At 38.7% G+C, this 13,815-nt stretch overlaps 1 protein-coding gene across 10 annotated transcripts in view; it reads right to left on the reverse strand.

The window, feature by feature from the left end:
- AUH (AU RNA binding methylglutaconyl-CoA hydratase) overlaps positions 1-13,815 on the reverse strand; it is a 112,070-nt gene that overhangs the window by 54,259 nt on the left and 43,996 nt on the right. For 7 of the 10 annotated variants that reach the window (XM_040655553.2, XM_040655554.2, XM_040655552.2 and 4 more), the window contains 2 exons: positions 4,410-4,502; positions 3,878-3,934 (listed from right to left, as the gene is read on the reverse strand). The exons of 1 other annotated variant lie outside the window; for it this stretch is intronic. In XM_040655553.2, the coding sequence (XP_040511487.1) occupies positions 3,878-3,934; positions 4,410-4,502 (150 nt within the window). Of the gene's footprint in view, positions 1-3,877; positions 3,935-4,409; positions 4,503-4,533; positions 4,591-13,815 lie in introns of those variants that run through there. 2 more of the 10 variants (XM_025144720.3, XM_025144723.3) reach the window with 2 other exon arrangements.

Below are 13,815 nucleotides of genomic sequence, written 5' to 3' on the forward strand. Positions count from 1 at the left end.
TCCCACTTCCTATTGACAAAGAGCATCATTCTCTCATCCTCACCAACCTTATCTCTTTCTATTAACACATTAAGAAAATTTAAGTATGCTGTTTACAAACACCTGTACCTCCTCTTAACAGATCTGTAACTAAGTGGTATTCAAATAACATATTAACAAATAGAAGCACATTTTTCAGAAAGACATGATCCATGTACTGTAGATCCAGTATGATACCCATTATAGAAGACTAGAGGTAAAAAAAACTGAAGTAAGTTATGGATGAAGATAGCCTTAAAACAGAGAACAATAGAGAAAAATGTTTCAAACGCCAATATTTAACTAAGGAGAAACTTCCCACCATGAAACGCTTTTCATGTAGAAAGACATGAGAAACTACATTCAGTTACTGAAAGAGTTTTGCTTCTCTTTTAATTAAGTATAGGAAGTAACAACAGAGAGAGAAAGCATACAATTTTTGTGCTGAGTTCTGCACAGAACTAAAGTGTTACAAAGAAAATAGTTCACTTAAATGGCTTTTTCACTAAGAAAGCAAAAATTTCAACTCAACAATAACTGAGAAAAGCCACAAGCACCTCCTTATACAGAGAGCTAGTAAGTTTGGTCTCCCAGCCCACTGCTGTCCACTGAAACGAGTATCATGACTGGGGTGTTCCGTGTTTCTGTGACTCTGCAAAACATTTTCCAATACTAGGGCATCCACAGTGCATTCCTCCTGTGTCAGTGCTTCATCCTGCTTTTGAGGCAGTTCTAGGCACTATTTTTTTTTTGCAACCACTGGTCTGTGTTCAAACTAGACTACAACTCACTAACAGACTGAAAACACATAGGGAAGAAAAGCAAGGAAGAGAAGGGGTTGAAAAGACAAACATATAGTCCAATATACATGCTTGGTGTGGTGGCAAACTACTACTTACGCAATTAATTGGAAGACTTTTTAAAGAAAACAAAAATCATTACTGTTCACCTCATGTAACTTCCTCAGCACTGAGTTACCACATCATTTTCTCTTTTATATGCACTTCCTCTAGATCACTGAGTCTCAACTTCCTTACTAGATAGAAGGAAGTACCTAAAAGGAAAAACGTAAAGATTTTCTATCTTCCCTAGCTCGCATTTAGGCAGATAAGGCTTTTTTCATGGTGTAGAGAGAGCTGGATTTTAATTTCTAAAGGAAAGAGATTGAATCCTCCTCCAACACATTCTGTGCAGGTATCTGTACACAAAACTAAAGCATAAAAGGAGGTACTGCTGTCATACTCACTTACTTTTGCTCTGCTATCCATCATGGACACTTTTGAGAGACTTGAGTTGCTAGCACAGACAAGGTACACTCTATGAATGCCTACTTTGTTAGCAGGCTTAGAAGCAACAATTCATTACTGTATACTAACCAGGATTCAATTAATTGCTGCTTAACCTTAGCCTTTACAATGGTGCAGAACATTAGTGCATAATCAGAAGCAAAATTTGTCAGATCTGGGAAATTTCTGTTAAAATTAGTTGCTCGCTAGACAGTGCTGGAGTGGGTCTTTTCATGCTCACATTTTAAAACGGGATGGAATGCAACACAGTACAGAAGATCCAAAATATCATAATTTATCTCTGATATTTTAATACTTGATTGCTAAATTCTAATAACACACTTTTACTACATCTTTTACTATGTAACTTATAAAAAAGAAAACAACATAGAGAAAATTTTCATATGACCACAAACAATCATGATTTAAAATCTTTACATTTATTGCACATCCATGACAGGTAATGGAGAATAAAATAGGAACAGTTTGTCAGAAAAAGAAGCAACGCAATTTGTTGATTAGTTTCAGATGTACTAGATGGTAGCAGAAAGCTACTGATATGTCTTAATGGCTAAATTTCACTTTTCAGCTCCACTGCCCTGTCCTCCTTTGCTTCAGGGCAGCTGGAAGTAAGCACTGTAAGAAAATGTTCAACTTACCCACAAAGCCTAAGATTAAAGTGGCCCTATCTGATTTATTTCCCTAAATGACATATATAAATTTCCTCCACTCATTCTATACTTTCTAAAGACACGAGGCATGACGAATTAATAGTTTGATGACAGGAGCTGAAAAGGACTAAAACATCCTCAGCGGTTATTAAGAGTGGTGCAAGTACAGGCTGATCAGAAGAAGTTCTGCTAAGATGAAATACATTCAGCAAAAATAGGCTGATAAAAGCAAGGAAAAATTAATTGTTAAACATACTCTAGAATTTCACGAGTCTAAAAGGCATTCTAACTTGGTAAAATATTTTTAAGGAGGTGAAGACATCTTCAGAGCATGGTTAGGATGAGGAAAACAAAAGATTTTTCAAACTCTGGGTAGCAGTAAAACATTCTGGGTCTCTGGGTAGCAGTAAAACATTCTGAATGAGTCCTTCAGCAGAACTCATAATGAGTCAGTTGCTGAGCATGTTAAGCTGAAAGCATTACAAATTTGAAATATCTATAAATAACACAAAATATGTTAAGACAAGCTCAGTAAGCTGAATATTGAGACTATCTGGACAGCTTGACTTGAATTTCCTGGACAGTATGCCTTCAATACTGTCCTGCACAATTCCTTGGGAGAGGGTGGAATGAAGGACCAACCAAGTGAAAAAAAATGCCAAAAAACAACTGCATTTTTTGTCTTTTTCTTCACCTGGACATAATTGCAGAGGAACGTTATCTCATGATAACTACATCAGAAGGAAATATATCCTTAAAATCAACTACATAATTAATCTTTACTGTCTGCTAAAAAGGGTCTAGTCACCAATTCCAGCATCATTAAGCAAAATGTAGCTCTGACTTCAGGGGTAAAGAAGAGACAGGGAGAAATTATCAACTGAAATCACAACTCAACAATAGCCATAAAAAGAACATTTGAAATGAAACAGTACAATCATTGTTTATGAGTAACAGGATAACAATGTTTCTTACACAAAGTTCATATCAGTGCTATGACCAAGGCACTTTTAATTCTCCTCTCTACATGAGCTGCAATACTAGTCATTAGAATTAAATTTTTCTAATATTCAGAATAGTTACCACCCAATAGGAAACAAACAGGTACGAAGTTTCCCAAAACATCAAAAAATGATGGCCAAGGCCAGGTGGGGGTCAGGAGGATACATTTGTTTTCAAGGTACTACCCTTTCCCCAGAAAGGCAGATAAATTAATGTAAATGAAAATTCTTTATCCACAGAATTTTTTTAAAAAATCCAAACACAAGATTTCATAACACAAAGCCCTAAGCAAATATTAGTTATTCTGTAACTTTATTAACTTTAATTCATCGTGAATCCAGAAGAAGCCAGTGAAGTGGCCTTCCACATTAAAAACATAAAAAATAACCAAAAAAAACCCCAACCCAGCAACAATTTTTTTTTTGCAAGACAAAAGATCTATTCCCTTTACCTTTTCAGTTTTTAAATTCCTTACAATCAGTTCACAAGCAGCATGAAAATGGAATATGTAATCTAAAGTACCAGACAGAACATAAAAGTGGATCATTAATTAAATTACTATTTTTATACACTGACAGTTAACACTACGTTTTTTCCTGTTCTGACCTTCAACAAAATTACTCAGCCTTCAGATCAAGACATCAAATCTCATTTACAGAATCACTTAATTATTCTTTAGTTAATGTAACTTTGAAAACAAAAGTGCCACTCCCTTACAAGGAGTAAAACATTTTTTAATTAACTTTTAGAAAATAACACGGGCAGTAAGTTAAAAAACAGGTCAATGATCCCGAATGGAGACATGAAAATAAGCTGAAGTTTACAAACAGGCAGAAATCTATTACCAAGAGCACATGTTGATTGTTATTATACACGGTAAAAATAGCTAAAATTTCATACCTGCTCCCGGAATGATTGCCAGCTTCGTTTCAACTAGGCCCATCTTAGCAGAAGAGGCTAAAAAAATAAAAGTGTGAGTTGTTGCTACAGTCTATGGAAAAACAATTTGCCAAATATGTAATAATGTCCTTCAAGAATGTTAATTTGTTACATTTCCTTAATAAAGAACCACAAATCACATCATAAGCACTTCCTCACGAAGAATCTTTTAATAGATTTAACTGATCTGCCTTTATTAAAATATCTCAGCAAGGCAAGTTCTGTACACTAATAATTTTCACATTACAAGCATGTTATTAAAGCAAAAATAGCAAAAGAAAATGTAGTAAAAAAATACTCTATCAGTGCTTAGTGTTATGAAGTTAATTATTAGCAAGTATTTCAGTCAAGTTTCTGCTAAATCTCTTTGAAGTAACTGGTTATAAACAATGCTAGAAAACAGTCATTTTTATAAGACAGTTGTCCAGCAAACGTTAGTTAAGCCTTCTGCAATACTAATAATCCTATGTTTAATTAACAGTTTCAGATTTACCTGCCACTCTTATGTCACAGGCTAAAGCAAGTTCCAGGCCACCACCCAACGCAATTCCATCTATTGCAGCAATAGTTGGTACTGGAAGATTAGCTGGGGAAAAACAAAGTACCACTTACCATCAGTCTCATAAAGAACATCTCTGAAATACCATTATTATTTTCTTCAAAGTACAGTCACACTACAGGGAAAAAAAACAAAACAGTTCATAAAATAATACAGGGAATCACTGTTGCCAGAGTTGAGCCACAGGCAATGCTGGATGCGCTCTGGGAGAGAAGATATGAGAGAAAAATGCTACACAACAGCTTGGAGAGAGGGGTGAGAAATGGAAGAGAAGTGGCCCTGCAGGCACCCATGTCAGTGCAGGAGGAGGTCAGAAGGAGCTCTAGGCAAAGAGCAGAAGCTCCCTGCAGCCCAGGAGAGGCCCACGGAGGAGCAGGCTGTCTCCCTGCAGCCCATGGGCGCAGTATGGAGCAGATCTCCCCATGCAGCCATGGAGGAGCCGCCCAGAGAGCAGCAGATGAGGACACTCTGCCCCTGGACACTCCCCCAGGAACAGTCCAGACTGGAGCTGCAGCCCATGTGGAGCAGCCTGCAGTGGGGCAGAAGGACTGGAAGAGATGCTGCCCGAGGAGACCTATGAGAAGCAGTGCCTGAAGGGCGGGCCCCACAGTACCAAGCTGTGCTGGAGCAGTGCTGTGAGAGCTGCAGCCTGTGGGCAGCCCAAGAAAGATCAGTCTGGGAAGAACAGCATCCCATGGGTGGGTCCCATGTGGAGGAGGGACAGAGAATGACCATGGAGAAGCAGCAGAGATGAAGTACCATGGACTAACTGCAGCTCCCACTCGCCATTCCACTATGTTGCTCAAAGAAAGGGGGTAGAAAAGGGTGAATAATTAACTCATAACAAAAACTGAGTAGCCCAGTGGTCTTCACTAAATTGCTGGCACTCAAATTTTAAGAATATTAAATTACTAAAAAGGATACAAGAATAAATAAGCAGCATTGAACAGTAGTTTAAGAGTAAACAGCAGTCAAGAAGATTCCAATGAACTACTGTAGTGTGTAATATGAAGGACACCAAATAAGAAGCCAGCTCAGACAGTGAGTTCAAAAAGGATTACTTCTCATGCTAACACATTGCATATTCTGTATACACACTTCCACTCAGCTAAACCCAAACCAGAGCCAATACTCATTTACTACTATACCATCAGTGTTTAATCAGTAAGGAAGATGAAGGTTCTAAGTATAAAAACAAAAAAGCAGGCTCAATTTCACTATATGTTATCTTTAAGTCAGCAACAGAGCCAGATTTAACACACACACAAAAAGTACTCCCATGTAGGTTACTCCAAAAGTAATGTTTCTTATTTATTTGCATGGAAACTACAACCAATATACGGAGAACAAGAACACTGATAGAGCAAATTCTCAGCTAAAAAAACTATTTTTCAACATAGTCACCACCAATAGCTATGCATTTTTGCCGATGATGAACAAGAGCATGCATGCCCTGTTTGCAAAAATCTGCACCAACAGAAGTGACCCACTGCTTCACATCTATGACACTGTCACTGCTAGGAAAATCTTACCTAGACAGTCCAGCTTTCATCAGCCTAACAGAAGTCAGAAAGTACTGAATTTGAACAATACAGTGAATGCAGTAGAACTATCTAGCACTGAGGTCCACAGTTTTCAAACTGGTATGAAGCCTGGCAAGAGAAGGATTGTCCTTTTCTCTGGCCTGCTTCTGAAAGTTTGAGCCTTCAGCTAAGCCAGCATCATGATGTAGCAGTCAGAGTTGACTGTCTGTCTGGACTACAGACAATCCAGAAGGATTACCTCTTCCTTGTCTAGCCCAGAAGATCATGCACGTTACCACTCCATGGACTGCTGGTTCAACTCGAGCTTGCGGTGATGTCACCACATTTAATCACTAGTAATGATGCAATCCAGGAAACTGTCACCTTCAGTCTTGTATTGGTTCAACAGGTCCTGAGAAAGTTGAATGTGGTGTTCTTTCTGCTCCCATGTGAGCATTCATTATCCCTGTGACCAGGTCTCCAGTTTCCTTCCAGAGAGGGCCCACATCTTCCCTGGCCTAACTTTTATTGCTGATATACCTGTACAATTTTTTCTTGTTCCCCTTTATGTCCCTTGCTAGATTTAATTCTGTCTGGGTTTTAGCTTTCCTCACCTGATCCCAGGCTGCTCAGACAACTACTTTGCTGTCCTTCCATTCTTGCTTCTACTCCCTATAGACTTAATTTTTGAGCTTAAGTAAGTCTGGGAGCTCCTTGGTGATTCACAGAGGCCTCCTGGCATTCTTGCCTGTGTTCCTTTTCCTTAGGATGCACTGCTTCTGGGCTTAGAGGAGATGGTCCTTGATTACTAACTAGTCTTCTTGGGTCCCTTTTCCCTCTTTATCCCTTTATGAGGGCTTTATCCCACATCACCCTGCCAAGCAGTTCCCTGAAGAATTCGAAGTCTGTTCTCCTGAAGTCCAGAATCACAGAATTGTAGGGGCTTGAATGGACCTCTAGAGATCACTGAGTTCAGCCCCTCTGCAAAGCAGGCCCCCTACAATAGAACTTGGTTTGTCTTTTACATCACTGTCACCACTGCTGAAAGACACCACCCACTGTGCTCACATCCACTGTTTGGTCTCCATAAACATTCATAAATTGTTGATAAATTTCAATGAGAGTTTTTGTTTTTGTTTTTGTTTTTTTCTTCTCACATGAAGGAATTCAGTGACACCCGCTGCGTCAAATACACTTCCATATCAGTTACCCTTTTGTCAGACTGTCCCTCTGCTGCCATCTTTCACGTGGCAACAATACATTATGGAATACTGGCAGGACGGTTCAACCTCCACTGCTATACCACCAATACTCGTCTCTGATAGCATGGATCAGCAGAATGAAATAAGAGGCACTACTTTTGAAGCAGTCCTCATATATATGAGACTACATGAGGAGATGCAGAGTTTGGACTACCTGAAGAGGATTTGCTTTCTGTTTAGAGATTATTATATGATGAATGAAAGACCAGCATAAGAATACAAAAGTTAGATCCAGAGAATACAACTAAGAAACAGTTTCTCAGGTGTGCGTCACAAAGTCCACACAAATGATTCAGATGTTGCAGACACTAACATTCTCAAATGAAAGTGGAAGTTATCTGCATTCTGGTGATCAGGATCTTATGTAACTATAGAGACCTCTAAACAATTAATTAAAAACTCTGTATAAAACTATAGTCATGAAAGGTAACCTCTGAAAAAAAATGGAATTCCATTTGATACTTTCTCATTAACTACTGAACAATGTCTTTCTCTGCAAGGCCTTTGATACTGTCCCACATCACATTCCTATCTCTAAATTGGAAAGATACAGATTTGAAGACTGCACTATTCAGTGGATAAAAATCGTTTGATGGTCACAGGCTGTGGTCAACAGTTGTATGCCCAGATGGAGACCACTGATGAACGGTATCCCCTAGGGGTCCAACTTGGGACCAGTGGTCTTTGACATCTTTATCAATGAGATTAACAGCGGGATTAAGTGTATTCTTAGCAAGTTTGCTGATGACACCAAGCTCAGTACTGAAGTTAACACAATCATCCAAAGGGACCCAGACAAACTTCGAAAGTGGGCACATGCAAATCAAAAGAGGTTCTACAAGACCAAGTGTAAGATTCTATGATCCCGCAATTCTATGAGAGCAATCCTACAGAAAAGGACTTGAAGGTTCTGGTGGTGGATTAATTTAAACACAATGCTTCAACAAACAGTAGCTAAAAAGAACACACTATTTCAAGTCTATGGGCCGGACTGACTCCTACATCTGCAATGTTAACAGGTTTAACATCTATTTCATTATGGATTTCCTTTACTAACCCAAACTGCAAATTTCCTGGTTTAGAAGTTGTGAAAGATCCTTCAAAAGACCACAAATATAAATATTAGTCATTATTAACAACTACTTAAAACTATGTGCTAACTAGCTATAACAACTGGAATGGATAATTGTAATTAAATCAAATAAGTTTATACTTAAATATTTACATCTTCTAACTCCATATAGACTTCTCTTCCACCTGTTCACAACCCAGGTATTTTATCCTGTTTTATATTGCTGCTCTTGAGTATATAATTCAAAATTTTTCCAGCAGAACAATAAACATGCATAAAACTATATGCCTTAAGGGGCAAATAGAGGAAATCCATGGGAAATTATGATAACTGAAATATTATTTATAGTAGGCACATTTGAATCACGTAATTACACTTCCACATAAGTTAATTTTGCCAGAGGAAGCCAGAAACATAATTGTGAAGTTTGGCAACAGAATACTAACTCCTGATTTCGTATTTGCAGCCCTTTTCCTGAAAAACAATAACTCCCTAGCTGGAACACACACTTTGCACTTGGTTAGAAAGGTAGCTATGTTTCAGACATAGACTTTTTCTTGTAAAATGTGATACCAAGTCACTTCACAAAGTTTACTTTTGTTTTCAGTTAAGTAAGCACCTTCATTCCTTTTGTGGGGTAATTACAGAACAATGAAAATCATCCAATATTTGTAGCAACAAATGAATATGCCTAAGAGAGACTGCAATTGTCTTGAAGGCAAAGAAGATGGATCAAATAAGTGATGAAATGCTACAAAGCTCTTCCTGTCATAACTTCAAAAAAAGTTACTCCAACAAATTTATGTACTTTTACGTTTAAAAAATAGACAAGAAAACACCTCCGTATGCAAAAGCATGATCACACTTTTAAGCTTGAATGGTCAATATATGCACTAGAATAGACACAATTCTCTTTCAAATATTTGCTAGTTACAACTGTGAAAGGCTTTTCGCTACCCTCTTAATTCTTGTGCTTCAATAAGACACTTGATAGACCAGATTTATTACAGCATCAGCTATAGTGTTTTCTTAAGACATCTCCCTGAATCCCATTAATTTCCCAGTTTCCTCCACTGATCACTGTAAATGAATTAGAAAAATAGTTCTGGCAGTTTACTTAGGCATATTACGTTATTAATTTGAAAAATTTCTATTTGGTACTTTATTGTTGACAACTAAAGGGCACTGTGTGCTTTGTATCCCTGATGACAATAGCAAAAACTGGGAAAATACTGGTAATGACAGATGCACTTTTATAAAACTGTTTAGAAACAGTTCTCTACTGCCAGCCCTCTCAAAATTCCCTTGTAAATTTTTATGCTATATAAGCTAGTTAGGACAATTTATTTGTCTTCAATGATACACTTCAGTTTACAGACAGACTCCTCAGTTTCTTCATGCTCTTTCTTATAGTTTTATCATGTTCTCTGTAAAAGAATAATGAAATGAACTTTGGATGTCAGAATCTACTTTCTGTGCAAACAGAAACAAGCTTTGGCAATTAGAAAAATGAAAACTATTTTCTTTCTGGGTGCATATTATCCTTTCTAAATGCATTTAAGAACTTGTCCCTCACACTAATAGCCTACCACATACTCCAGTACATGAATTTACAATGCAAAAGGAAGATGTAAGGGATAAATTATTTCAGTCATATTTTTACATTCTATATGAATTTTTTTCTTCCTTATAGAGCACTGGGACTCCAATGGGACAAGATTTTCATTTGTTTATTGTTTACCTGCTCGATAACCAGTTTGAAGGTAACACATGCTTTACTATCAGTAGAATTCTTGTTTGACACAAGGAAAATCCCTTATAATGTCGTCATTTCAGCTGAACACATGTAGATTTTTTTCTCTTACATTCATTTTCAGCAGCATTTCATAAATGTACTTTCCCTACTCCGATATGAAAATATTATTATTTGTACATTACCTTAAGTGTATTATGCAATACTTTCAATCAGCTTGCCCAACAAACACTGCAGACGAAACAGTCTCTCTGTAACACTGTCAAAGCTGCTTCAGCCCACCTCAACAACCAGCACATTATCTAGGCAAAATGTATGTGCTATACAAGATTTGAACATGCTATTCTGATGTTGAAAGCCGTAGCAACAACTAAACAATGAACTTAGGATTTCCTGAATACCACAGAGCATAATGTTTTCTGTACCACATCAAGAGGTGCTACACTTTAATAACAATCATATCTAGATACAGGATAGAAATTGAGACAAGGAAAGTAAAAGAGCTAAAAAAGTTAGCCACTCTCATTCAGGAACAGAATGGAATGGAATAGCAGAGACACCCCTAGTGACTGGCCACCAGCCAGATGAAGCTTCATTTACTACAACCTTCTGAGATCTGCCACTCAGCCAATTCATAGTCCCTGTGTAACATCAACCTGCTCAACTTACAGTTGAACAGTATGTCCAGAAGGACGCCATGAAGAACAGTAACAAAGCCAGAAAAAAAAAAATCTAGAAATATTTCATCCACCTTCCTTACTGTAGAAGGATAACACATTGCTAAGGCAAGAATTAATATTCACTCTGCCCGATAATGCATGTATTCTTTAAATCATCCCAGGTACTGAAGTTAGACTAACAGGTCTGTTACCCTGTAACATACAATTTCAAACACTAGCAGGATGAGCTGGAATTTCCCAAATTATCAAACATACATAACATGGCTACCTAAAGGGGGAAGAGAAGGACAGCAGGCATACTACGGAGGACAGCTTTAACAGACAATGTGTGAACTAGCTATGTCAATCTCAACAAATTATTTGATCAAATATAACCCTTCTCTCTACATAGTAAGTTCTTCTGAAGGACAACTAAAGACCTGTGCCCAGAGCACAGTTTCTTTTTTTCACAGACCAGCACTTGGAATTACTACCAGACAAAAACTAAACCACAGCTGAAGCTATGTTAATTTATGGCACTGACAGAGATCAAAGCAATGAACTGAAAACGCAAAGTCACCTCCATTCTAAATCCTCAAATCTGTTAAGAAGGACAATCAGCTCCTCTGCTTTTTCCAATCCCATTTCTCAATTTTATATATCTACATTTTTAGGATGTTGTTATTATAAAAAAAAATAAAATAAAAAATATATTAACTGTTGTGGAAGCAATGCTGTCACATAAATAGCAAATAACATCTCAGTAGAGAAATTTAATGTCACATTCATTGGCTTTATAATGGTAGAGTTTAGCACTGTGTTTTTTTAATGAAAAATAATCCAATGTAATTTGACAAAGCCCACAGTTTCAGGACAGCACTGTCTATTTAGGAAACAAACAATACTTATTCAAAGGGTATCTTAAATGAATTCAATGTCAAGAGAAGCAGTAAATCAAAGCCACTATTGGAAAACAACCAAGAGACCAGCAACACATTCAGAATGCTAGCAGTTTTCAACTGTATTAAGTAGGATCTGCACTTAAATGAACAGACAATGCAACGTAGCAGGAGAAATACTGTGTTAGAATCTCCCTTTTACAGTTTCAGCAACACAGGGAGACTGTGATGCCTGAGGCTGGTCGTCATGCAAGGCACTGCTAAGTATAATTTTTTTTCCTTTTTCATGTTTGATTTGTATCTGCTATATTTCATTCAGTTTCCCAGTGAATGCCTTTTCAAATAACATACATCTCCTCCCTAAGAGAGAATCTGAAAGTTCTTCTCACTGGACCTCTATACTACTAATCTTTCCTTTCTCTATTTACCCCCAGTAAACACAGATTTGCTCAGTGTTACATAAGCACTGGTTACATGAAGTAGCACTAAAGAAACGAAAGTGTCTAAAAAAGGATAAAATATATACCACAAGACATATCATACTTGTATCATTTGCAACAGTATCACAAAAATGCACTTAAGAATAAAAATAGCCAGGCATATACTTATGTCATTCCGAAAGCAATGCATTCTATTTATTACTGCATCAAGAGAAGTGTGAACAGCAGGTCAAGGGAGGTGATTCTGCCCCTCTATTCTGCTCTTGTGAAACCCCACCTGCAGTACCGTGTCCAGCTGTGTTGGGCCCCCAACACAAGAAGGACACTGAACTGCTGAAGTGGGTCCAGAGGACAGCCACGAAGACTATCAGAGGGCTGAAGCACCTGCCCCGCAAGGACAGGCTGAGAGAGCTGCAGCTCTTCAGCCTGGGGAAGAGAAAGCTCAGAGAAGACATTATACTGGCCTTCCAGTACCTGAAGGGGGCCTACAGGAAAGATGGGGAAAGACTTTCTATAAGAGCATGTGGTGACAGGACTAAGGAGAAATGGTTTTAAACTGGAAGAGGGTAGATTTAGACTAGATATTAGGAAGAAATTCTTTACTGTGAGGGCAGTGAGACACTGCAACAGGTTGCCCAGCAAGGTTATGAATCCCCCCTCCCCCTCCCCCTTTCCCCCGGAAGCATTCAAAGCCAGGCTGCATGGGGCTTTGAGCAACCTGGTCTAGTGGCAGGTCTCCCTGCCTGTAGCAGCGGGGTTGGAACTAGATGACCTTAACGATTCCTTCCAACCCAAACCATTCTGTGATTCTATGATTCCTGTGGAAATTACAACAGATATAAAGGGCACAACAACAGTACTTTGATAGAGAAAATTCTCAGCTACAAAACACTACCTTTCAGCACAGTCACTACCAGTACCTACCTACGTGTTTTCACTAACAGTGAACAAGAGCCTACATGCCACTCTCATAAAAATCTACGCATGACTAAGTAAGTTTGCAAATGATATTCCCCCGAGAGTGGAGAGGTCCTGCAATGAGATTTTGATAGAAAGCTAGACAATCACCAACTGCATGACTTTTAACAAATCAAGTGCTAAATTCTGCACCTGGGATGGGGCAACCATGCTTATATGTATGGATTGGAGGATGAGAGTAAAGAGCAGCCTTGCAGAAAGGGATCTACAGGTTCTGATTTATGGCAAGTTGAATCTCAGTCAGTAGTGTGCCCTGGCAGCCCAAAGTGCCAATTGTATCTTGGGATGCATCAGACCACCATTGCCACCAGACAAGATGAGGGGCTGTCCACTCTGCTCTGCACTGTGTGGGCTCACCTCCTGCACTTTGTGTGGGTTTGGGTGTCACAATATTAGATGGACATAGAACTATTACAGAGCTTCCTATTGCAGAGCTCTACATGAGAGCTACAAGGATGGGGATGGGTCGGGAGGACAAGGTGTGTGCAGAGTAGCTGAGGTCCCTGGGTTTGTCCAGCCTAGAGCAGAGAAGGTTGAGAGGAGGCATCATGGTGGCCTACAGCCCCTCACAGGGAGCGGAGGACAGCACTGAGCTCTGCTCTCTGGTGACAGAGAAAGGACCCGAGGGAACAGCGTGGAGCTGTATCAAGGGAGGGTCAGACTGGGAATTAGGGAAAGGTTCTTCACCAAAAGGTGGTCAGGCACTGAAACCTCCCCAGGGTTCTGGTCATGGCCTCAAGCTGTGAAGTTCAAG

This window comes from Gallus gallus, chromosome Z (assembly GCF_016699485.2).
Source record: "Gallus gallus isolate bGalGal1 chromosome Z, bGalGal1.mat.broiler.GRCg7b, whole genome shotgun sequence".
In the NCBI taxonomy this organism is placed as follows: Eukaryota; Metazoa; Chordata; class Aves; order Galliformes; family Phasianidae; genus Gallus; species Gallus gallus.